The sequence below is a fragment of the Mobula hypostoma genome, chromosome 11 (genome assembly GCF_963921235.1).
Source record: "Mobula hypostoma chromosome 11, sMobHyp1.1, whole genome shotgun sequence".
Lineage (NCBI taxonomy): Eukaryota > Metazoa > Chordata > Chondrichthyes > Myliobatiformes > Myliobatidae > Mobula > Mobula hypostoma.
This window is the reverse complement of record NC_086107.1, coordinates 61,447,969-61,473,315: the sequence shown is the minus strand read 5'-3', so window position 1 is coordinate 61,473,315 and position 25,347 is coordinate 61,447,969. Positions and strand designations below refer to the sequence as shown.

General features: G+C 41.6%; 1 protein-coding gene across 1 annotated transcript in view; it reads left to right on the top strand.

Annotated features, from left to right (window-relative positions):
• The window catches only part of trpm5 (transient receptor potential cation channel, subfamily M, member 5), a 132,978-nt gene that overhangs the window by 75,018 nt on the left and 32,613 nt on the right, over window positions 1–25,347 (top strand). The window contains exons 12-18 of the mRNA XM_063063233.1: window positions 6,801–6,941; window positions 9,802–9,925; window positions 10,758–10,903; window positions 14,115–14,227; window positions 16,210–16,308; window positions 20,788–21,040; window positions 23,951–24,069. Coding sequence (XP_062919303.1) covers window positions 6,801–6,941; window positions 9,802–9,925; window positions 10,758–10,903; window positions 14,115–14,227; window positions 16,210–16,308; window positions 20,788–21,040; window positions 23,951–24,069 — 995 coding nt within the window. The remainder of the gene's footprint in view (window positions 1–6,800; window positions 6,942–9,801; window positions 9,926–10,757; window positions 10,904–14,114; window positions 14,228–16,209; window positions 16,309–20,787; window positions 21,041–23,950; window positions 24,070–25,347) is intronic.

Sequence of the window (25,347 nt, the reverse complement as noted above, 5' to 3'; positions counted from 1 at the left end):
AGTGACAGCAGAGGATCTGGAAAGCAGAGATGGGAAAATCTGGTATATTCCACATCATGGTGTTTTCCACTCCAAAAAAGGGATACCTCATGCTGTGTTTGACTGTGGAGTGACTTTTCAGGGAATATTACTTAATGCTTAGCTGTTACAGGGGCCAGATCTTATCAGTTCACTGACTGAAGTTATAAACAGATTCACAAAAGAACCAGTGGTAATCATGGCAGACATGGAATCAATGTTTCATCAGGTTAAAGTACCAGCAGAAGATGCAGATCTGCTGAGGTTTCTCTCTTGACCTGATGGTGACCTCAACCAAGATACAGTTGGATTTTGAATGGTGGTACATCTCTTTGGAGCAACTTCATCACTGAGCTGTGCCATTTTCCCTCTTAGGAAATGCGTGGAAGGCAACAAAGAACAGTTTAGCCATGAGATGGTGTATTGAGGTTTTGCATTGCTTCTATGTTGATGACAGCCTTGTGTCGATGTCCTCTGGGGAAGAAGCAGGGTCTCTCTATCTTGACTTGTATCCATTTGCGCTGGAGGTAGCTTTTGGCTCACAAAGTGGATAAGCAATAGACATATTGTGCTTGCTGTGGTACCAGAAGAGCAAAGAGTGAAAGACATGAAGGATTTGGATTTGATCAAGATATACCTTCACTGGAGAGAGTACTGGGTGTGCAATGGTGCATTCAATCTGATACTTTCAAGTTTAAGATCATGATGCAAAGCAGACCACCCATCAGAAGTGGGATCCTCTCCACAGTTAGTTCCATCTTTAGGAATCTTGAGCCCGGCAGTGCTATCTGCTAAGAAGACCCTACAAGTTCTATGTAAGAAAAGGCTTGGCTGGGATGACACTATACCAACATCAGTTGCTCATGTGTGGACAAGCTGACAAGTCCATTGGAAGACTTCAAGGTTGTTAGATGTTTGAAACCCTTGGATTTTGGAGAAAGTACTTGCTGCAGTTACATCACTTTACAGATGCAAGCAAAGATGACTATGGAGCAGTGACCTATCTATTGTGGCACAGCACATGTTCTCAGGTGCAGAGTACTTTTATCATGGGAAAATCTAGGGTAGCTCAATTGAAGTCAGTTTTCATCGCTTGTATGGAGTTCATCGTTACTGCAATGACAAGCTGTATGGACATAACAGAGAGGAAGGAGTTGCACATGCAGCCTCACGACTCAGTTTTTTGGACTGATAGTATTTCTGTGCTGAAGTATATCAAGAATGAAACTTCCAGGTTCTGAACCTTCATTGCTAACAGAGTTTTAGAAATTCCTAAGGTCTCACAAGCATCTTAATGGAGCAGATGTGACCTCTAGAGAGTTGAAGGTAAAGACATTCCCGAAGAATGAGGCATGGATGTCAGGGGCCTCTGTATCTTCTTCATCCTGAAAGCGAATGGTCTGTGAATCCTGATTGTTCTGGAGTACTTCTGCTAGATGATCTGGAAGTCAAGAGGAGTGTTACAATGGATGTCATAAAAATTGAAGAGAAGATGGCCACAGTAACACATATAATCCATCACTTCTCATATTGGACCCATCTGAGGAAGGAAGTGGCCTGCATTCTTAGATTTAAGCAGCTGTTCTTGTTTCTTAGTCAGAAAAGGAAGCAATTAAACATCGTTCTTGCTCAGTCTGACTTGGATAAAGAACAACAAAGGTATTCTTTGGGAAGAGAGATTGAGAAGGCCAAAGGTCAGATCAGCCAAAATTGTCTCTCAATGGAGGAGCCCAGAAAGGCTGAAATGGAGATCATTAGTTTTTGCCAAAGAAAGAGATTTCCAGATTAAGTTTCAAGTTTGCAAAGGGGAGAAAGCGTGAAAAGAAACAGTAATATTTTCAAACTCAATACAGTACTTGAAGATGGTGTCTTGAGAGTTGCTTTGTAGCACAGCCATGCCTGAACAGTCTAAACATCTCGTTGTCCTGGCAGAGGATCTTCATATCTCAGACATTATTCTGAGGCATATACATCGGGAGGTGGGACATGGTGCCTGTAACTGCACATTATCTAGGATGCATCAAAAATACTGGATTCACAGTGCTAATACAGCTATTAGAAGAACTTGGTCTAAGTATGTTATTTGTTGACAGTTACACACAGCTCCAGGATGCCGTCACATGACAGATCTGCCTCTGGACAGGGTCTCTCTAATTGAACCTTCATTTACATGTGCAGCAACACACATAAAAGTTGCTGGTGAACGCAGCAGGCCAGGCAGCATCCAACTTTCACCCTGCCCTCAAGTTTACCTGGTCCATTTCCGACACCTCCCTCCCCTTTCTAGATCTTTCTGTCTCTGTCTCTGGAGACAGCTTATCCACTGATGTCTACTATAAGCCTACTGACTCTCACAGCTATCTGGACTATTCCTCTTCTCACCCTGTCTCTTGCAAAAACGCCATCCCCTTCTCGCAATTCCTCCGTCTCCGCCACATCTGCTCTCAGGATGAGGCTTTTCATTCTAGGACGAGGGAGATGTCTTCCTTTTTTAAAGAAAGGGGCTTCCCTTCCTCCACTGTCAACTCTGCTCTTAAACGCATCTCCTCCATTTCACGTACATCTGCTCTCACTCCATCCTCCCGCCACCCCACTAGGAATAGGGTTCCCCTGGTCCTCACCTACCACCCCACCAGCCTCCGGGTCCAACATATTATTCTCCGTAACTTCCGCCACCTCCAACGGGATCCCACCACTAAGCACATCTTTCCCTCCCTCCCTCTCTCTGCTTTCCGCAGGGATCGCTCCCTACACAACTCCCTTGTCCATTCTTCCCCCCCATCCCTCCCCACTAATCTCCCTCCTGGCACTTATCCGTGTAAGGTGAACAAGTGCTACACATGCCCTTACACTTCCTCCCTTACCACCATTCAGGGCCCCAAACAGTCCTTCCAGGTGAGGCAACACTTCACCTTTGAGTCGGCTGGGGTGATATACTGCGTCCGGTGCTCCCGATGTGGCCTTTTATATATTGGCGAGACCCGACGCAGACTGGGAGACCGCTTTGCTGAACATCTACGCTCTGTCCGCCAGAGAAAGCAGGATCTCCCAGTGGCCACACATTTTAATTCTACATCCCATTCCCATTCTGACATGTCTATCCACGGCCTCCTCTAATGTAAAGATGAAGCCACACTCAGGTTGGAGGAACAACACCTTATATTCCGTCTGGGTAGCCTCCAACCTGATGGCATGAATATCAACTTCTCTAACTTCCGCTAATGCCCCACCTCCCTCTCATACCCCATCTGTTACTTATTTTTATACACACATTCTTTCTCTCACTCTCCTTTTTCTCCCTCTGTCCCTCTGAATATACCCCTTGCCCATCCTCTGGGTCCCCCCCCCACCCGTCTTTCTTCCCGGACCTCCTGTCCCATGATCCTCTCATATCCCTTTTGCCTATCACCTGTCCAGCTCTTGGCTCCATCCCTCCCCCTCCTGTCTTCTCCTATCATTTTGGATCTCCCCCTCCCCCTCCAACTTTCAAATCCCTTACTCACTCTTCCTTCAGTTAGTCCTGACGAAGGGTCTCGGCCTGAAACGTCGACTGCACCTCTTCCTACAGATGCTGCCTGGCCTGCTGTGTTCACCAGCAACTTTTACGTGTGTTGCTTGAATTTCCAGCATCTGCAGAATTCCTGTTGTTTGCGTTTACATGTGCAGGGGTGGACTATTTTGGACCTTCTGAGGCGAAGAGCAAAAGGAGTAAGGTGAAGGGGTTTGGGGTCATGTTCACCTGTCTAGTTATATGAGTAGCTCACATTCAAGTGACATCTTCCTTAGACACAGATTCCTTTGTTGATATGCTTTGGCGATTTATAGCAAGACAAGGACAGGCTCGTAAACCGCACTCTGATAATGCAACAAACTTTGTTGGAGCTGAGAGGGAGTTGCGAGATGGCACTCAGAAGTGGAACCATTCATGGGTCAGTGATATCCTTCTTCAGAAAGGAATTAAATGGGTTTTTAAATCCCCCCTGCTCCCCGGCTGGTTCAAATCATGAAGGAATATGGGAGAGTTAGATCAAGTCTGTGTGAAAGGTCCTCAATTCCACCTCGAATGTAGAGAATTTTGATGAAGAGGATTTCCACACAGTCCTTTGTGAAGTAGAGGCTATTGGCAATGGTCATCCAATTACTAAAGCATCATCCGATTCCAATGATTTGGAAGTATTAACACCCAACCATCTGTGCTTCTGAAGGCCTCAGCATCCTCACCACTAGGAGTTTTCCAAAAATTCCATTAATGCTCATCATAGATGGAAGCAGGTCCCATACATGTCAAACCTGTTTTGGAAATGGTGGGTCAAGGAGTAGTTACCACAGCTACAGGAATGTCAGAAATGATTCAGTATAAAACGCAATTTCCTCTCAGAAGACATTTTGCTTATCGTTGCTGATGCTGCACCTCAAAATTCATGGATCATGGGAAGAGTCATTCAGGTCTTTCCAGATAACAGGGGATTTGAGCAGCAGGAGCACATCAGGACCAAGACCTGCCGCGTGGACAGGCCTTTAAATAAGATCGGTCTTTTTTAGGAGGCAGAGGTTTGAGGAGCTACACGCCGGAAGGTTCATAATTTTGACTTGACTTACTGACGGGACAAAGAGTGGTGATAAAGATCACTTTGTACTGGGCTAAGTGTTGGAAACTCTGACCTAGATAATTGTTGCATGAACTATCTGGAGGAAGGAAGAAGAAAGAGGACATTAGTATGATTGTTAAGATGTTTATCTTTGAACATTTCATGTCTCCCTATTTTTAGTAGTATGTAGCTCTAATTATTATAGTGTAATAACTTAGGGACTGGGATGTATGAGCCATGTATCTATTTTCTGTCTGTCTGTATTGTATTGTGTGTTGCATGTTTATTAGGAGTAATTTGTTATGTGGGTTGGAGCATGGTAGAAGCAAATGAGTATAATTACGTATTCACACGCTGTCTGAGTTCAGTTCAGTATAGTTGAGAGATAGAGGCAAATGGGATGATTTTTCTTGTTGACAGCTAACACTAACACTTAGACTGTTTTATTATTATTAGACCACTTATTTTGTTACATTGCTAGTTTTAGTGGCATTAGTTTTATATCACTACAAGATTGTTCATCTTTGCTGGTTTCTTATTAAATGATTGAATGTACTCTTTTGAACTTTAGAACTTAGTTATTTTGAAGGGAACCCAATCCGGACCATGACAGTAGCATGTCATACAGCATCAACCCCCTGTGCTTAGTCTCTGATTGGTTTTGATTTGTTTTCAAGTAATTGCAACAATGTTGACTTCCCTAATTCTTTTCAGCACATGCATACTAACCTTTGTAATCTCCTACCACTTAGATAATATGCATTTTAATTTCTCTGCCGAAAGGAAATTTGCCAGTGGACAATTTCCATTTGCCATATCTTTACCCAGCCATATAACCCACCTATATCCCTCTGTGCCTGCCTCATGTTCAAATCATGACTTACGTTCCTTTTTTTATGACCCTTTACTGTATAACTCACAACATTCCTGAAATCATTGCCAAATAATGTAATCTGTCATCTAATACTCTCCCAACCTCCAATACCTATTTTACCTCTGAATGTTCATGTCTATCCTTTTTTTCTGCTCTTTGTAAATTTGAAGCCATTGTCTCAGTGTCCTAAAGATACACCAAGCCCCAATCAGCCATTATCATACACCTGCTGACTTCATTAGCAGGTTAAGCATCACTAAAGTTTTAAAATTTGTTATTCTTATTTTCAAATGCTTCATTGATTTTGTCTTTCCCCGCAATCTGTGATCTTCTCCAATCCTGTAACTCAATAAAATATCGGCATACCACTTAACATGGCCTTTGGATTAACCCAGAAGTTAATCTCCCCATTATTTGCATCTGTGTCTTCAAAAGGCAAGACCTTAAGTTCCAGAAAAACCTTCCTGAACTTCTCGGCCTCTTAAACTCTCCTTTTATCTTTGACACACTTTGTGAAGCCTATCGTTGATCATCTTCCACAATTATCTCATGTTATATCATCAGCATGATGACATCTCAGCTAAGTTACAGGTGATATAAGAATGGAGCTGGTGGTTGTCTAGTAACTTTCCAACCTTGCTACTTTTCTGGCACTTTCTCATATGTGCCCACTGATCCTGCAGACTTTTTTCCAAACACTTGACCCAAATACTGAGCTAATGCACGCTTAAACCATCGCTGAAATATTGCCTCTTGGCCCCTAGCTCCCAGAGGAGCATGGGCCATCGATGACCTCCCATCCCCATCGTCCTCTCTTCTGAGCCAATTTCTCGAGGGTGAACCAGGAGTGTCTCACTCGATGATAAGCCTCTTCTCACAAAGTCGATGGTATGTTCTGAGTTTGTCAATGTTTCTGAAATCCATTGTACAGCAGATTGGCCTGTACAGCTTCAACAGATCCCTGTTAGCCGGCCTTACCTGTTTCCGCCTCTCACAATGGGGGACGTAGGGTTAGACTTTGAGAGGTCTCTCTTCCACTGGCTCTCTGCAAAATGGGGTTTGGCAGTGTAGAGATAGATGCACCTTTCATATCCCTCCCTCATCTACTTGTGGAGGATACGATCTGGGGAATAATAGGAATATGAAATATCATTCACCAGAAGAGACTCTTAATATTGGGAGGGAAAGGAAGCAACAGTGTAGCTTTGATAACTGTAGTTAATCAAAATAGGAGAGTTTTTGTTCTACAAAGGTAGTTTAGCTTCTGTTGGATTGACAGTTGACTTGTTTAGGTTTTCTAATGCAAATACATCTTTCAGGAACTAAACAACAAGTTACGTGGTCAAAGATTGTTCACAATGCCCAACTTAAACCAAACTTTTGAAAACCCTTGGCGGGACCTCTTTTTGTGGGCAGTCCTGCAGAACCGACAAGAAATGGCCAACTATTTCTGGGAAATGGTGAGTATATTTTTGGAGGAGCCCAGACTTCCACACCATTTCATTGAAGAACAGCCCAGGGTAGGATTTTGCACTATTAATTTACAGAGTACTAAAAATTGTTGCACATACATTGACATCTTGCATAGAGATCACTTTTCCTGTTTTCAGTACTTCATGTTATACATTTGAATATATTTTAAGAGCTTCTTATATTACTTGTTAGGGAAAAATTACATACTTTTACCCATTTGTCATAGTTGTGTTCCCAACTCTGAGTCTTAGTCAGTAAAGTTTTCCACTTTATACTACATAGAAACTCCAAATGCTCCAAGTAACTCTTCTTCACAAATCAGCACAGGTTTTTCTGTTTAGCAATAGCTTTATACTGTACACAGGGCAACAAGATCAAGATGGGGTGAACTTCTTGGAGCTTGTCATTTCACTGGTATAGCTATGCTGCGAATGAAATGTGTTGAACAGCACTTGTCAGAGGAGATCTTCTTAAGTTAGTGATAACAAACGTGATTCTGATATTAGGCTTAGCGCAGACTAATTTTAGATCCCCATTTCAGCCATTTTTTGATGAGCCCCCATACACCTACAAAACAGTTCAAGGTAGTGATAGTGCCCAGCCTTCTGAAGGTGTATGTAGACAAAATAAAAGAACCAGTAGCAAAGTGCACATGGAGAAATCATTAAAGTGAGCAGGGACTGTAAAATTATCTGCAGAAGCACTAGTTAACCATGCATTGTAATCTCATCTGCTTTCAGTAGCTATCCAACTTAATTTGCTGTCTATAAGAAAATGTGTGTTAAGTTATGTTATGTTATGGGTAAAGAAGGCCACCTTGGTCAGTCTGAACAACTTAGGCTAAAGGACATTTATCTGAGCTGTGTTACTGTATGGCTATGCCTCTTGTGTTTGTTTGGCTTCTTAGTTCCCATGTGTTGGTAAATATTTTTGGCTGTACCAAAAGAAAGGGAAATTAAAGCAGATGTAGGCCATGCAGCCCATTAAACCATCTCCTGCTCTCAATAACGTGGCTGATCTGATCTCGAACTCCACTCAACTTTCTTTTCTGCTCCTCATAACCCTCAAGTAACCCTTTATACCAAAATCTTTTGAAATCAGCCTTGAATATGTTCACTGTGTTAACCTCCACAACTTTTTGTGGTAGAAAATTCAAAAGATTCCTGGCACCATCCTGATCCCTTCGCAGGTCCTCCCTAGCTTACAAACATCTGGCTTTTATTCAGCTCATACACACAGTTGAGCATTTGGGAGAACAGTGGGGTGGCTTTGCTGGCTACTGCAAGGCTACAGGCATCTTCTGCCATGTGGGAACTTGATTCGCAGCTGCACCTTCAACTTGTGAACTACCCAGGTAACGAATGCTTCACAGCAATGGTTCCCTGCCATAACCTGGGGATGATCTGTATTCTGAAACTATCCCCTATGAAGTTACAATTTTTCAACATTAGGACACAAGGGAATGTCAAAAAGTGCCATATTTCCTTTTTAATTCCATTGGAAAAACCTAAGTAAATTCAACCAAGAAGATTTGGCTAGTAATCAGAATACAAATAAAATTGATAACATGAAAGAAATCCCCCCCAACAGAATTCTGAATATGAAAATACCTCTGCAAATGTGAAATTTCTCTAAGCTTTGCCCTGATTTAGTACTTTTCATGATGAATGTTTTCAATACTTTTCCTTCATTCGGAGTACTGTAAACTCCAGTTATCTCAGGGCAACATCCAATTTTTGGTCTCTGGGGTGTTACTAATGTGCCCAGCTTGGAAATCAACAATTTACCTTCACGCCCACATTTCACCCCAGATGTATTCTCCACTGTCATTGACTTGTACCGGTTTCTCATCCAAAAATTACAATTTCCCCTTGGATTCATTCAGCTCTACTACCAACCACTTCACTTCCTACATCTAAGATCACTATTTGTTCATGTGATGTTGGCAACAGAAGCAACAATGGCATTTTCTTATCATCTCTAATTACCTCCTGATTGAGTAACTTACTATGCCATTAGGAGTAAACCATATGGGTCCATCAGGAGATGCATATAAACAGATTGCCTTCTTCGTCACGTTGTGCTTACCAGTAAGTAACTAGGTAACTTTTAATTCCAAACTGTGTTTAATTGAAATTAAATTCTGCAACTGGCATGAGATATGAAATCTCTCTGGATATTGGCCATTGTCAACCAATCTGATATGACTCTATCTGTGGCTGCTGAATCTTCTACCATTGCCCATTTTGAAACACAGTCCCTAAGTTCTTTCATTTAGTTTCACTGAATTCCCCTGAATTCATTTTACCAGGCACGTTGTCCCCAATTTCTAATCTGTCCTCCCTATCAACAGGAGGCTTTTTGATCATACTGATTGATTTCCTCCTTGTTATGTTACAGATAACTACCAAAGTGAAGCTGTGAGTGCTCTTAGTATGTTCAAAGTTCAAAATAAATTTTGTTATCAATGTACATATACATCACCATATACAGTACAACCCTGGGATTCAATTTCCTGTGGGCATACTCAGCAAATCTGTAGAACAGTAACTATAACAGGATCAATTAGAGTGCAGGAGACAATAAACTGTGCAAATGCAGTATAAATAGCAATAAGTAATAAGAACACGAGATAAAGGGTCCTTAAAGTGAGATCATTGGTTGTAGGAACATCTCATTGGATGGGCAAGTGAGTGTTCAAGAGCCGGATGGTTGTGGGGTAGTAACTGTTCTTGAACCTGGTGGTGGCAGTGTTGGATTTCTGGTGATCTAGTGTTTCCCTCAATATTCATGCATATAACTGATTTCCATTCCCCGCCACCCCTCCCTCCAAACTTCACATTTCAGGGCCCAGAAGCCGTGCCTGCAGCCCTGGCAGCATGCAAGATTTTGAAAGAAATGGCTCGGCTGGAGTCTGACACAGAGACCGCTCGGAGCATGAAGGGGGCAAAATACGATCAGCTGGCAATAGGTACAGTCAGCCCAACTACAGGAGAGGGTCTGAGCGACAGTTTTTCCAGCACCAGTGGGCTGATCACAAGATACCTAAAGGACCGAATGTTAAACTGGGCGCATCATTTGATTGGTTGTTAAATGGCTTTCACCTCCTGTCTCTCTTTCAGAGACCATTCTCTTTTTCACTGAAGAACCATTTCCTAATGCTGCCCTAAAGTTATGCTTTATTAGTTTGAGCCCATGATCCAGCCCACTGTTCTAACACTACAATTTAATTCAAAGTAATTTACTGGTAATTTTTTTTACTCTATTCACTGTTCATTCTTGTACACTTCTAAATAAACACCACAATAGTACTCCTCAGACTGAGTAGAAATTCATCTACTTGTATCCATTTTAAAACATGGTTAAGCAAAGTTCAGACATTGAGTTTTCTGCGGAAGTTTGTGTTCAATGGAACCTAATTTTGGAAGTACAGGACAATACCTATAACGTAAAATTTAAAGCATACAGTAAAAGATTAATTTCTATGTTTTTGTTAAATTGGGCCAGTGAGATGGCTAAGCAACGACTCAAAATGCTGGAGGAAGTCAACAGGCCAGGCAGCATCTATGGAAAAGAGTAAACAGACAACGTTTTGGGCCGAGACCCTTCTTCAGGACCTTTCAGCCCAAAATGTCAACTCTTTACTCTTTTCCACTGATGCTGCCTGGCCTGCTGACTTCCTCCAGCATTTGTGTGTGTATTGCCTAAATATTTTGCCAGCATCTGCAGATTTTCTCATGTCAATGAGGTGGCTGTCTTTTTATAAATTCAGCATTCTGATGTAGTGTGATTTGTGATTTCAGACCTGTTTAGCGAGTGTTATGCCAACAGTGAAGAAAGAGCCTTCCATTTACTGATTCGCCAGACCAAGTACTGGAGTAAGACCACCTGCCTACAGTTAGCTACAGAAGCAGATGCTAAGTCTTTCTTTGCGCACGATGGGGTTCAGGTATCAATATGAGATGTTTCTCAATCTTTTTTAAACCAATAACATTGACCAAATAAAATCTACCATCTTCAGAAAGACAACTAGCAGTTATTGGGTTGGGTTGCACTTTTTTTTGCAGTGATCATTTTATACCACCAACCCCTCCCCAACAGTGCATTTGCAACAATTTCCCCAAGCCAAGGTAAATCATCCTTCGTACTCCTCCTCCTCCTCCTCCTCCTCCATCTAGTTGTCATGAACTCTTCAGACCAGCATGTGGCGCCGGAGAGTGTCAGGCCTTGGTGCTCCAACACACCAGAACTTCATTGATTTGCTTTAACTAGGACCTGTAGGTCACTGGTTTAATCATTAGGTTTGCCTTGTGTTTTTCGCGCTGCTTGTTTTTAGAATGTGGGTTCCTCATGCATCCTGCTTTCAGTTTATTGAGTTTTGATTTTGATACACATAGGTTCCCATGCTATATGCACTATTTAAATTTGTCACTACTACCATTCGTTGCTGGGTCCTAAATTTAGGTTCCAAGTTAACTAATGTTCCGTGTACTCTAGCCCCTCAAGTAAGTATGCTCTGAGTCATTTGTTATTTCTTTGTTACGTTCCTCAAATAAATCCTCACTGATTCATTCTACCTTCGAGTGTTGAGTTTACTGTGCACCTGGGTTTGTTTGCCTGAAGATCTTGTTACACTGGTATTTGTTGTGTTAGGCCATAACATTCTCATTCACCACATCTCCTCCCTTATCGAGCCCTCTGCATCACAGCTTCTAGTTCAACACAGCAAGCTCATTTTCCACATTGATTATTTTTTTCAACTCCTGCCCCCTGTGCTGTCCTCCAGATACTGACTTCAGACTCCATTGAGATGCTTCTCATTGGTGGTATCAAAGAGTCAGAGTACTATAGCACAGACACCAGCTCCAGCCTACCTGCCATCAAGGACACACAATATATACAGAAAGGTGCCAGAAAAGGCCCAATAACATCATAAAAGATCCCACCCACCTTGCTCATGGATTGTTTGTCCCATTCCCATTGGGACCACAGTAGGACCACCAGACTCGAAATAGTTTCTTTTGCCAAGCAGTAAGGCTGATCAACATCTCCACCCATTAAGTCTACCATTAGTTTATTTCCTGTCAGTCACCTTACGTATAGCCAAGCATCACTTTATGAACATACAATCAATCTACAGTATCTACAGTAAGCTATCTTATATATTTGTATTTATTGTGCTTTTTCATTTTTATGGTATTATTTATCTTTTGTGGGGTTTTTTTGTGCTGCCTTAGACCCAGAGTAAAAATTATTTTGTTCTCCTTTGCATTTATGTTCAGGAAATTTCATTAAACAACCACCATTTCGATCTTGATCTTTGGCCCATACAGTCTATGCTAGTGGTCGCCAACCTTTTAAAGCCCAAAATCTCCCACCTCGGCCTTAGTGAAAGGCAAGATCTACCTACTAAATTGTTTAGAGAAAAAAACAGCTCAGATTGTACTTCCAACTTGAGGCCTTTTATTTGGGCTAATTGTATTTGTATTACATAAAATGCTTTTATCAAACCTTCAAATTAATTCAACCAAGAAAACACTGTAACTAGCATATCAAACAGGCCATAGCTGTCTTTCTTTAAGAATATTACAATACTTTATACCTTTAATTCTAAGTTTCATTATTTACTTTTATTTCAACACGAAAAATAAATGAATAAAAATTGACTGTTGCACTCAGTGTGATGACTGGGGCTGAATACTTTCTGCTAGTTCCCTGAAATTTGGCACATAACTACAGACAGCCAGTCTGAGACAGTCTGTGAGGTGTCTGTCAGTAAGACAGCTCCTGTACTTAGATTTAATAATTTTCATCTGTGAAAATGCAATTTCACACAGATAAGTTGACCAGAAGTAGGCACTGACTTTTAGTGCACATGTGGTGAGATCTCCCTGCCGACAAGTCCCCAAAAGTCACTGACCCTTGATCTTGCTTTAAGCTTGATGTCATTTTGCAAATCAATTATTTCCATTTCAATATCACTTGGCACACCAAATACTTGCTAGAATTTGGCTGCTATCTGTTCTATATCAATCGGCAGAAATGGATTTGAAATAAATGCAGCAATATCTTTCATGACGTTTAACTCCCCAAAACACTGATCGAGCTCTATTGCCAGTTTGTCTAGGTAAGCACACTACTGCTCAGGGCGAAAAGCATTTTTTTTTCCATGATGGCCTGTAACATTTTCTCCAAGTTGGGAAAGTGTGTCAGCCTCCTGTTCTTTAAATTTGAAATCCAGACACTGAGCTTGGCCTTAAACGCATTTACTGCACTTATCATGTGGGGCAGGTGTTGGTCTTTTCCCATGAGCTCGTTGTTAAGAGCATTTAATTTAACCGTTAGGTCTGTCAGAAACCTAAATCCAGTAGCCACACATCATCTGACAGTTCCTCGTGCTCCTCATTTCGTGTCGACAGAAAAGTCTTTATCTCAGGCAGAAAGTCAACAAATCGTTGCAGCACTTTGCTATGACTCAACCACCAAACGGAGGGGCTATACACACATGCGCACTGAGCAGAAAGAACAGAAGTAAAACCCTGCAACCCTGGAAACAACCTCTCTTTACAAACAGCTTTCCGTAGCGGGAGTGTTGCTATATTGCCATTATCCTAATTAGTATTACTTATTTTTATAACGTTCACATTACCACAGTATTTGTGTATTTATTTTTCTTTTTTTTTTCTGGTCTACTGGCAAAGTCTCAAAGATCGACCGGTCAATTGTGATCGACTGGTTGGCGACCACTAGTCTATGCCTATGACCTGTAGTTCTAGTCTCATGTAAACTGAGGGGATAAAGTCTGCAAGTACTCTCCCTATTAATGCCCCTCATAATTTTTGATACCTTTATAAGATCTCCCCTCATTCTCCTATGCTCCAGTGAATAAAGTCCTAACCTATTCAACTTTTTCCTGTAACTCCGGACTTCAAGTCCCAGCAACATCCTTGTAAATTTTCTCTGCATCTGCCAACATAAAAATGACAGGAATGTGCTGACTCAGCTCACCTTTCCTATACCTTGTTCAGCTCTTCAACAATCTCAGGCTGTAGATCCAACATCAAGGCTTAACGAGACCACAACCATAGCTTTTTCCCTCCCAAAGTGGGCATAAAACTGCTCTTTGTAAGAACTGACCAACTTTTATTTCCTTACTTTAGGCTCTATTGACAAAAATCTGGTGGGGTGATATGTCGACGGATACTCCGTTCTGGAAGTTGCTGTCAGGATTTTGTTGCCCTCCTTTAATATTTACAAACCTCATCACCTTCAGGTAAGAAATTAGTGAGCAAATATTCTAAAACTGTGTTCTTTTAATTGATAGTTCTTCCCACTCAGCCAGGATGTCGTATATTATAAGTTACTCTTGCATAGACAAAGAACATATGGCAGTAATTTTGTTCAAACTGAGGTATAATTTATATACCTTCAGGCAATTCTGGTTGAGGGTGGCAAGTTTGTCCTGAAGATCTTAATGAGCTTCTCTTCATACTGTTATGGGATCTTTTAAGGTGCCCCAAACTACTAAAATAGGTAAACTGGGCATCGTCCCTAGCTAAAGTACATTCCCTCTGTAGCCCAGGACTAGTCTCGATCTTCACACCCCACTCCGATCTTTTGCCTCAAAGGTGAGTGCTCACAATACGTAAACCAAGAGCTCACTACTGAAACTAAACCACAATATTGACAGTGGCTTCGATGAGGAGATTTGGTTATGAAAGTCTTGTATATTAGTATCTCTTGCTCCTTCAGCTGCGGTAGTACTCGAGCCTCTGATGTTCCACTCCAAGTATTTAAGAGTGAAGATCCAGACTGAAGGTCCAGCACCAAGGATGGAGCTGCTGTGTTGCGAATAGCCTCAAAATTCAGAGGAGTAGATTTAGGCTGGAGATAAGAAGGAACTGCTTTTTCCAGAGAGAGTGGATTCTGTGGAATTCTGTCCCTGATGAGGCAGGGGAGGCTACTTCAGTAAATATATTTAAGACAAGGTTGGATAGATTTTTGCATAGTAGGGGAATTAAGGGTTATGGGGAAAAGGCAGGTAGGTGGAGATGAGTCCATGATCTTATTGAATGGCAGAGCGGGCTTGACGGACCAGATGGCCTACTCCAGCTCCTATTTCTTATGTTCTTATAGATAGATAGATTCAACTTAATTGTCATTGTGCCGAGTACAGATACCAAGCCAATGAAATGCAGTTAGCATCTGACCAGAAATGCAAAGAATAGTGTTATTTACAAAATAACTGCGAATAAGAAAAGTGCTACAGCACACAAATATAAAAGTACTGAGACAGTACAATATGGGTGCAATACTGCTTAGGGCTGTGATGAGAGGTTCAGCAGGGTCACAGCCTCGGAGAAGAAGCTCTTCCTGTGCCTGCTGGTGCGGGAGCGGAGACTCCTGTAGCGCCTACCGGATGGGAGGAGAGGAAGAGGTCCATGGTTAGGGTGAGATGCATCCTTGATAATGCTTTTCACCCTGCCCAGGCAGTATTTATGGTAGATGTTCTCAATGGTGGGCAATTCGGTGCCGATAATCTGCTGGGCAGTTTTCACCACACGCTGGAGTGCTTTGCGGTCCGATACGGGACAATTGCCATACCACACTGAGATGCAGTTGGTGAGTATGCTCTCAATGGTACAGCAGTAAAAGTCTGTCAGTATCCTGGGACAGAGGTGAGCTTTCTTGATACTCCACCGGAAATAGTGCTGTCTCCGATGCAATATTAAACATAAGCATCCCTACACTTCTAGTAAAGGTTTGTGTAGTACTATTGAAAAGGAGAATAACAGAGTGAGCTGATATTTATTACTTAGAATATGTTATCAGATTTATATCACATTACTGTTTCTGATGCTCACAGTGCATAAATTGGCCAATGCATTTCTCTCTTCTTACACTATGTGGCAGCCAAAATGAAAAAGCTTGATTGTAACTACTGCAAGCAAGTTCATGGGGAACCCCAGGCAGTGCAAGAGAATTTCTGTTAAAGAACTTACATTATTCTGTTCATAGTTTCAGAAAAACCTCATTGAATTGATTATAATAAGAGCCCAAAACCAGATCTCCTCATAGAAGAAATTAACAGTGTGCTCGTCATGACCTCTGGATGCCCCAGAGCTTGTAACATCAAATAAAATATTTTTAACAAATATAGGCACTATAGAAGTGGAACAGCAAATGTCTGGTCAGCAAGACCTGACATGTAACATTGAGTCAACAGCCCATATAACCCTTTATGTTTCCCTGCAGTGCCTACGACCACGCCTCCACAGAGGACTCTGACCATCTGGGAGAACAGATCTGTTCCGACATGGAAAGGGCTTCATTGCTCCAAGACGAGGCAAACAGGTTTGCCCATCTGAAATGTTTGTAGAGCAAAAGGTTTTAATAATGGGACAGGGCTAAACAATACAAAAGATTTCAATAATGGACCCAAGATGGCTAATATTTTTTGGTTCCAGGCACAAGCTAAACCTACTAGAATAAAGAATATAAAGAATGTAAAAAGAATCTTAAGAAAGAAATTAGAAAAACTAAAAGGAGATACGAGGCAGCTTTAGCAAGTAAGGTGAAAATAAATCCGAAGGGTTTCTACAGTTATGTAGATAGCAAAAGAATAGTGAGAGATAAAATTGGTCCCTTAGAGAATCAGAGTGGACGGCTTTGTGCGGAGCCAAAAGAGATGGGAGAGATTTTGAACAATTTCTTTTCTTCGGTATTCACTAAGGAGAAGGATATTGAATTGTGTAAGGTAAAGGAAACAAGAAGGGTAGTTATGGAAAGTATGACGATTAAAGAAGAGGAAGTACTGGCGCTTTTAAGGAATATTAAAGTGGATAAGTCTCCAGGTCCAGACAAGATATTCCCTAGGACCTTGGGGCTGAAAATGAATGAGTGGCTGGGAGCTATCAAATCCAGAGTTAGTGAAGAGACAGATATTATGGGAAGAAATTTAAAATTGCGGTGGTGAAGATCAGTCAGTGAATGGCAACTGGAACAGCAACGCTTATTAAGAGTTAGGATTGGAGCAGGAGAGCTCTGACTGATCTTTAAAATCAGATGTATTGGTATTACAGAGTGAAGTAAAAGGAACTACGGACACATGAGAGAGGAGGTTGCCGAAGTTAATTGGAAGGGGACTCTAGCGGGGATGACTCCAGCAATGCCCAGAGTTTCTGGAAGTAATTTGGAAGGTGCAGGCTAGGTTCATTGCAAAGAAGAAGTATTCTGAAGGGAAGATGAGGCAAACAAGGCTAACAAGGGAAATCATAGAGAGCATAAAAGCAAAAGAGAGGGAGCACAATATAGCAAAAATTAGTCGGAAACTAGAGGATTGGGAAACTTTAAAAAACTAACAGAAGGCAACTAAAAATCAGTTACGAAAGAAAAGATGAAATACAAAGGTATCCTTACCATTGCGGGAATTTTCAGGCCAGCTTGAAGAAGTCTCTGAACAACTACCACCAAAATATCACCGGGGGAACTAGAGAAGCCAATGCACTTGACCCCTCTTATACAACCATCACACACGCTTACTGTGCCAACCAACTGGCAGGAGTGTTCAAAAAATCTCCAATCTCTCATCGTTGCAGTCAGATATTCCCACCTGCTTCAAAAGGGCGACAATCATACCAGAGCTCAAGAAAAGCAGGGTGAGCTGCCTCAACAACTATCGCCCATTTGCCCTCACATCTACTGTGATAAAGTGCTTTGAAAAGTTGATCATGACTGGAATCAGCTCCTGTCAAAACAGAGACTTGGACCCGCGGCAGTTTACCACTCGGAACAATAGGTCTACAGCAGATGGAATCTTACTGGTTCTCCACTTGGTCTTGCATTACATGGACAATAGCAATAACTACGTCAGGCTGCAGTTTATTGATTACAGCTCAGCGTTCAACACAGTTCTAATCAATAAGATCCAAAATCTGGGCCTCAGTACCTCTCTCTGCAACTGGATCCTTGGCTTCCTCATTGGGAGACAACAGTCTGTGCAGATTAGAATTAACATCTCCTCACTGACCGTCAGCACTGGCGCACCTCAAGGATGCGTGCTTAGCCTACTGTTCTCTCTATACCCATGACTGTGTGGCTAGGCACAGCTCAAATGCAATTTATAAATTTGCCTAGAACACAGATATTGTTAGAAGAATTTCAGGTGGTGATGGAGAGGCGTACAGGAGTAAGGCAGATCAGCTGGTTGACTGTTGTCACTACAACAACCTTGCACTCAATGTTAGTATGACCAAGGACTCGATTATGGACTTTAGGAAGGGGAAGTTCAGGGACACACTCTCCAGTCCTCATCGAGGAGTCAGCAGTGGAAAGGGCGAGCAGAACCTTTGTCCAGAACATTCAAGTTCCTGGGTGCCAAAATTTCTGCCGATCCATCATGGGCCCATCATGGTGATGTAATTACAAAGATGGCATGGCAGTGGCTGTATTTCATTAGGAGTTTGAGGAGCCTTGGTATGTCACCAAAGACACTTGCAGATTTCTAGATGTACTATAAAGACCCTTCTAACTCGTTGAATCACCATATGCTACGGAGGGGCCACTGATTAGGAATGAAAAAAAAAGACTGCAGAATCTCAGCCAGCTCCAGCATGAGCTCTAGCCTCTCCAGCATCGAGGACACCTTTAAAGGCTTATTCTACTCTATTATCAGATTGCTGAATGGACAATGAACTCATGAACACCACCTCTGTATTTTTAAACTTTTTTCCACCACTTGTTTAATTATTTCTATATAATTAATTATGAGAAATATATTGGAATTCTTTGAGGAAGTAACAGCTGGCTCGGCAAAATAAAGTCAGTGGGTGTTGTTTACTTAGATTTTCAGAATGCTTTTGACAAAATTCTGCACACAAGAGAGAAGTCCATGGTAGTACAGAAAAGATAGCAGTGTGGTTAGAAGATTGGCTGACTGGCAGGAGGCAAAGAGTGGGGAGACAGGGGGCATTTTCTGGATGGCTGGGGTGACTACTGCAGGGGTCAGTGTTTGGACCACTTCGTTACATGTTATATATCAATGATCTGGTGGCTGATGGAATTGTTGGCTTTGTGGCCAGGTCTGTGGATGATACAAAGATAGGTGGGGGCCGCAGGCAGTGTTGGGGAAGCAAGAGTCTGCATGAGGACTTGGAAGATAGGCAAAGAAATGGCAGATGGAATACAGCATATGAAACTGTATGGTCATGCATTTTGGTAGAAGGAATAATAATGTAGACTATTTTCTAAACGGGGAGCAAATTCAGAAATCGGAGGTGCAAAAGGACTTGGGAATCCTCGTGCAAGATTCCTTAATAGTGGTAAGGAAGGCAAATGTGATGTTAGCATTCATTTTGAGAGGACTAGAGTATAAAAGCAAGGACATAATGTTGAGGCTTTATAACACATTGGTCGACTGGACTTGGAGTACTGTGAGCAGTTTTGAGCCCCTTACCTAAGAAATAATGTGCTGGCATTGGAGAGCATTCAGGGGAGGTTCTCTGGCTGCAGGTTACTGATGGAGATAGATGGTTCCTCTTGAAAAGAGAGGAAGAGGCATTGGACTCACAGATCTATGATTCCAGGAATTAAAAGGAGGAGCGCTAAATGGCTTTGGACCTCTACTCACAGAAGTGTCAAAGAATGAGTGTGGGATCTCTATCAAATATTGAAAGGCCTAGATCGGGTGGACATAGAGAGGATGTTTCCTATAGTGGATGAATCTAGGACCAGAGGGCACAGCCTCAGAATAGAACAATATACCTTTAGAATAGAGATAAAGAAGATGGTAGGGGAGGGGAGGGGAAGGGAGGATGGAAAAAAGAGAAGGAATTTTTTAAAATAAAAAAACAAAAAAAAAAGAAGATAAAAAAAGATGGTGAATCTGTGGAATTCAATGTCGCTGACATAAGTGGAGGCCTAGTCATATTTAAAAGAAGGTTGATAAGTTCTTGATTAGTAAGTGCATCAAAGGTTGTAGGGAGAAGGCAGGAGAATGAGGCTGAGAGGGATAATGAATCACCTATGATGGAATGGTGGAGCAGGCTCTAATAGGCCAGAAGGCCTAATTCTGTTTCTATGTTCATGTGTGTAACTCAATATCGTTCTATACTTGTAAGCTAATCATGCAATCAATAATACCTACAATGTACGTCTGCTGTAGACTTCCTCAGGAAATGACTACAAATTTGACCTGGCAAATCAACCATCTTTATTTGTTCATATTTAGGTGTATGATGCCAATACTTTTAATTCTCTTGATCAGTTCTCAACATCAGTATAAGATCTGTCACACAGGAATGCAATGCAGTGAACTATAGTATACAAATACTAAGATTTCCTTACGGCCATTCCAATTCCACCACCATAATTTTACCACAAATGCACTGAAGATCCCTTTCCTTAATTCTCAGCTTTATGCTATTCCCAAGTTGCACAAATTAAAAAAAAACTGCAGATGCTGAAAATCTGAAATAGAATCAGAAACCAGGAAAAGTCAGGTGGATAGTCAATGGTAAGGGAAACGGTGTTAACACTTCAGGTTGGGGACTCTTCATCGGAAGTGGTAAAGGGAGAAGAAAAGTTGCAAAGAAGGTGGCAGGAGGAATGATTAGGACAAAGAGGGTATCTGTGACATGACAAGACTAGGTCAGGTAGGTTAATGGGTCTTTTAGATCATGGTTTTGCTTTATGGTATTTATTGTTGTAGATGGTATGAAAAAAATCACTTATAGACAAACCCATCTTGGGAACCCTAATTAAGTGCTGAAAGTAGCCCTGGTTCATTTCACTCATTTTTAAAATGTAACAATTTGTTCTTGTGTCACTTGACAGCAGTGAAAAGAATGGAAAAAGACTTTGCCAAGGAAACCAACAGTGGGAATTTATCATACGAAGATGGAAGAAGTTCTGGGGTGCTCCTGTAACTGTATTTTTGGGGAATGTGTTACTGTATTTTGCATTTCTGTCACTTTTCGCATATGTTTTGCTGGTGGACTTCCAGCCCCCACCGCCTGTTGGTCCCTCAATGGCAGAGATAACACTCTATTTTTGGGTTTTCACCTTGGCTCTGGAAGAGCTTAGGCAGGTGAGGAAAACAGATATCTTTTAATTGCTTTGTCATCTATCTGTGGGATGGGGTTACTGATGGGTACGGGTGGAAGCGGAGCAAGGAAAAGAGGCGTGGCTGAAGATCACTCGGTGTCATATGTAGGGCTGTTGATATTGATAAGAAAGGGGAAATTTTCGAAGTGACTACCCTGTAACAAGAACAAAACTCCTGCTTTCTCTGAAAATAAAACATACTTTGAGCAGGAGATGCTGTTAAGTTAATGGAGTTGAGGGCTCATGATGGTGCCTGGGTGGGGTAGGAATTCACCTCTGATCCCATATGTGCCAGCCTGATGATGTGAGAGACATCTCTCATCTTAGGAACATCTGTAAGTAAAAGTGTGGCAATTCTTCAGAATCAAAATCAGGTTTAATATCACCAGCATATGTTGTGAAATTTGTTAACTTTACAGCAGCAGTACAATACAATACATAATAGAGAAGAAAACTGTGGATCACAGTATGAATGTAGTGTTTGTGTGTAGGTATATGTGTGTGTGTATATATATATATATATATATATATATATATATATAAAAAATAGTTAAATAATTAGTGTAAAAATACAAAATAAAAAAGTACTGAAGTAGTGTTCATAAGTTTAATGTCCTTTAGCAGACGCAGGCCCTAAAGTGGAAGCGCCCCTAAATTACCTCTGTTTGGAATAAAACTGGTAATTTTCACCAGATGCATGTTGGCAATTAGTCTCTAAGTGTTCAGAGCAAAGAAAACTGATCCCTAATAAACTGAAGCTTTAACTTTCAGAGTAGACTGTACCAACTTCCTCATTACTTTAATGTCACCAAATCTGCTTAGACACCGTCTCATCCAGCATCCTAGCACATCATCAGTGGGTCATAAAGGTTCTCACTGGGTTGCAAACACCTGACTAATGTACATCCTGTACATACGACTGAATGTTAGTGAGACATGAATTTGCTGGCTGCTGGAGGCATCATCTGCCAGGCAGGAACAGGGCATTTCTGTTCACTGTCGCCCTCAGTCACGAGCTGAGTCGAGCCAAGCACGGAGCAGACTCACTCACTGAGTCAGTCACCCTGGCTCTTCCCGTGCTTGCCCAAACTCCCATCATGAATGTTTCTTTGATCTCCCCTCACACACCGTTGTTCAATTTCAACTTACAAACTGTTCGGGTTACGGACATAAACATGAGATTCTGCCAATGTTGGAAACCTTGAGCAACAGGCAAACTGCTGGAGGTACTGAATAGGTCAGGCAGCATCTATGGATGGGAGGAAACGGTCAACGCTTTGGGCAGAGTCCTGACGAAGGGTCTCAGCCCAAAATCTTGACTGTTCATTCCCCTCCATGGATCCTCCCTGACTCGCTGAGTTCCTCCGGCATTTTGTGTGGGTTACAAACAGTTCTCTGGAATGGAACCTGTCATAATTGGGGGATATATTGAAACTATTCATATTCCTGGTGTCAACAAGATGTGATCAAAGATCAGGCAGTAGCTAAGAATCATAGAAATCAATATAATTTTAATATGTGATAATGCACAACATTAAAGCTCCCAAGTAACTAATATAAAGTGAATAAATTCCACTGTAAATGATCACAGTTAGTAGAACCGCTGCCTGATTATCTCCAGTGAGCCAGGTTCAATCCTGACCTCCAGCACGGTCAGTGTGGAGTTTGCAGCATAGTTCTCCAATTTCCAAAGTCACCAGGACATACAGATTGGTTGGTTACTAGCCATTGTGCACTTTGTTTGTGTTCAGGTGAGTGGGGTCATCAGGGTAGAGTAAACAGAATTGCAAGAATAGTTTCCAACAGTAATTAGGGGAGAAATGGCATTGTTCGGTAAGCTGTCATAGCCTTGATGGGCTGAACAGCCTCATTCAGTGTCGTAAGAATGAATGGAAATGAAATCCATGCTGATTTACACACTGTGTTATTGTTGTTTGTTTTATTTATGTGGAGAAATGATGCAGCGCTGATGAATTCAGTCAGACACCACATCCAGTCCAAGAAAAAACAGCTGCCATACCTAGACTGGCCATGCGATGGAGCCAGCTGCTTGCTTTTAATGGTGGATGAAATTTAAAAGCACATAGAGCTATTTGGCAAGATGGGAAGATAGGGACATTCCAGCACCACTCAACTATACCTGTTCTTTGTGCAATCTTTAATCAATGCATACCCTTTAATTTTCCCACGATTTGTTATTGACATTCTAGCTATTGACGGAGTGCAGCATAGGTTCACGAAGTTAATTCCTAGGATGGCAGGACTGTCATATGTTGAAAGATTGGAGCGACTGGGGTTGTATACACTGGAATTTAGAAGGATAAGAGGGGATCTGATTGAAACATATAATATTATTAAGGGATTAGACACGCTAGAGGCAGGAAACATGTTCCCGATGTTGGGGGAGTCCAGAACCAGAGGCCACAGTTTAAGAATAAGGGGTAGACAATTTAGAACGGAGTTGAGGAAAAACTTTTTCACACAGAGGGTTGTGGTTCTGTGGAATGCTCTGCCTCAGAAGGCAGTGGAGGCCAATTCTCTGGATTCTTTCAAAAAAGAGTTAGATAGAGTTCTTAAAGATAGCGGAGTGAAGGGATATGGGGAGAAGGCAGGAAAAGAGTACTGATTGTGGATGATCAGCTATGATCACAGTGAATGGCGGTGCTGGCTCGAAGGGCTGAATGGCCTGCTCCTGCACCTATTGTCTATTGTCTATTGTTATTGTTTTCAAAGCAGTTTATTGATGTACTATAAACTACTCTAGGTAAAACCTTTTACTCACTACCTGCCCTGTAGATGGACTTTAAGTTAATAATGCACAAAATTTAAATATAATCAGTATGATAATAGCATCCCACTTCCTATAATTAACTGTTCTCTGTCCCCTCCCCAGAGTTTTTTCACCGAAGGAAACACTAACATAGTGAAGAAATTTAAACTCTATGTGGAGGATTCCTGGAATAAGTGTGACATGCTGGCCCTGATATTGTTCATAGTGGCTGTAACGTGCAGGTCAGTACTGGTGTTTCTGAAGTGTCCTCGCAGCCTTTACCTTTTCAATAATGATCTCAAACTACTTGCTGAAATCCAGAGGGAAATCAGGATCTACAGCAGTTTTAATAGAAATGGGAAAATGGACCAATTGTTAAGGACTAGATGACCTCTGTTGTACTGAAAATCTCTCTGTTTAGGTTCCCTCAGGACTCCCCCTTACAGCAAGAGGTTCAAGATTTCTTACAGATAATTAACTTGCATTTAACTGCATTAACCTACCATAGGAACTGTTTGATGCATGTTCAAGATCGGTAGAATCAGCCAGACCGTGTATAAGCATGTTTCTTGCTCTCAATCCCAGTGTTCGACTCTGGTGTCCAGCCTAACTTCAGGATGTTCTTATCTTCCCTCCACTTTGGCTTCCCTTATTCTCCAGTTTAGTTACTTATGCATCCCTTATGCCTATTCCCATTCAGAATGCAGCAGGAAAAACACATGTTGTGTTCTTCTTTCCAAACTCTTCCTGTTCAGGTTCTTGTAGCAGCTTCATGGACCTCTTTATGTCTGTTGAGTCTCAAAGCATACTTTGGATAATGGTCAGCTCTGTGACTAAAGCCAGAGTAGCAAGACACATTATTGTTGCACATTGAAGGTAATAAGGTACTTGCAGACACAGGGACCGTAGATACTGGAATCTGGAGCAAACAAGTACTACTGAAGGAACGTTGTGGGTTGAGCAGGAGGAGGAATTGTTAATGGTTCGGGCTGAGACACCACATTTCTTTTCTCAAATTTAGGAAATATTTCATTCCGACTGGCCCCAGTTTCTTGCTGTTACACTGGCAACTGGTTATTACGCAGTTATCTGCTGTGTCCCTCTGCAAATGTTAAAGTCATTCTGACTGTTTATTAGACCCTGTTTTTCCTTATATCCTTGGTTCAATCGTGGTTTTTGATTTCTGCGCAGAGTTGCCACTGTGTGAAGTTTACCAAGATGCTGAACTTTCCTCCCACGCCTTGAAGGCATATACTTAGTCGGTTAATTGTACACTGTAAAGTACGCTTCATATGGGTGGTGGGGAATTGATGTACACGCGAGAACAGGTTAAAGGCAAATGGGTATGGGACTGAGGGTTGGATCGGGTTATTGAGAGTTGGTACAAATGGACTCCTATATCTGATGGAAGTATGAGGGGATACTGTGAAAACTATGAGAATGAGAGGTTTAATCCACAGTAATAGAAAACTAAATTGGATGAGTTATAAAAAGAGCAGTTAATTCAGCTGTCATTGTGA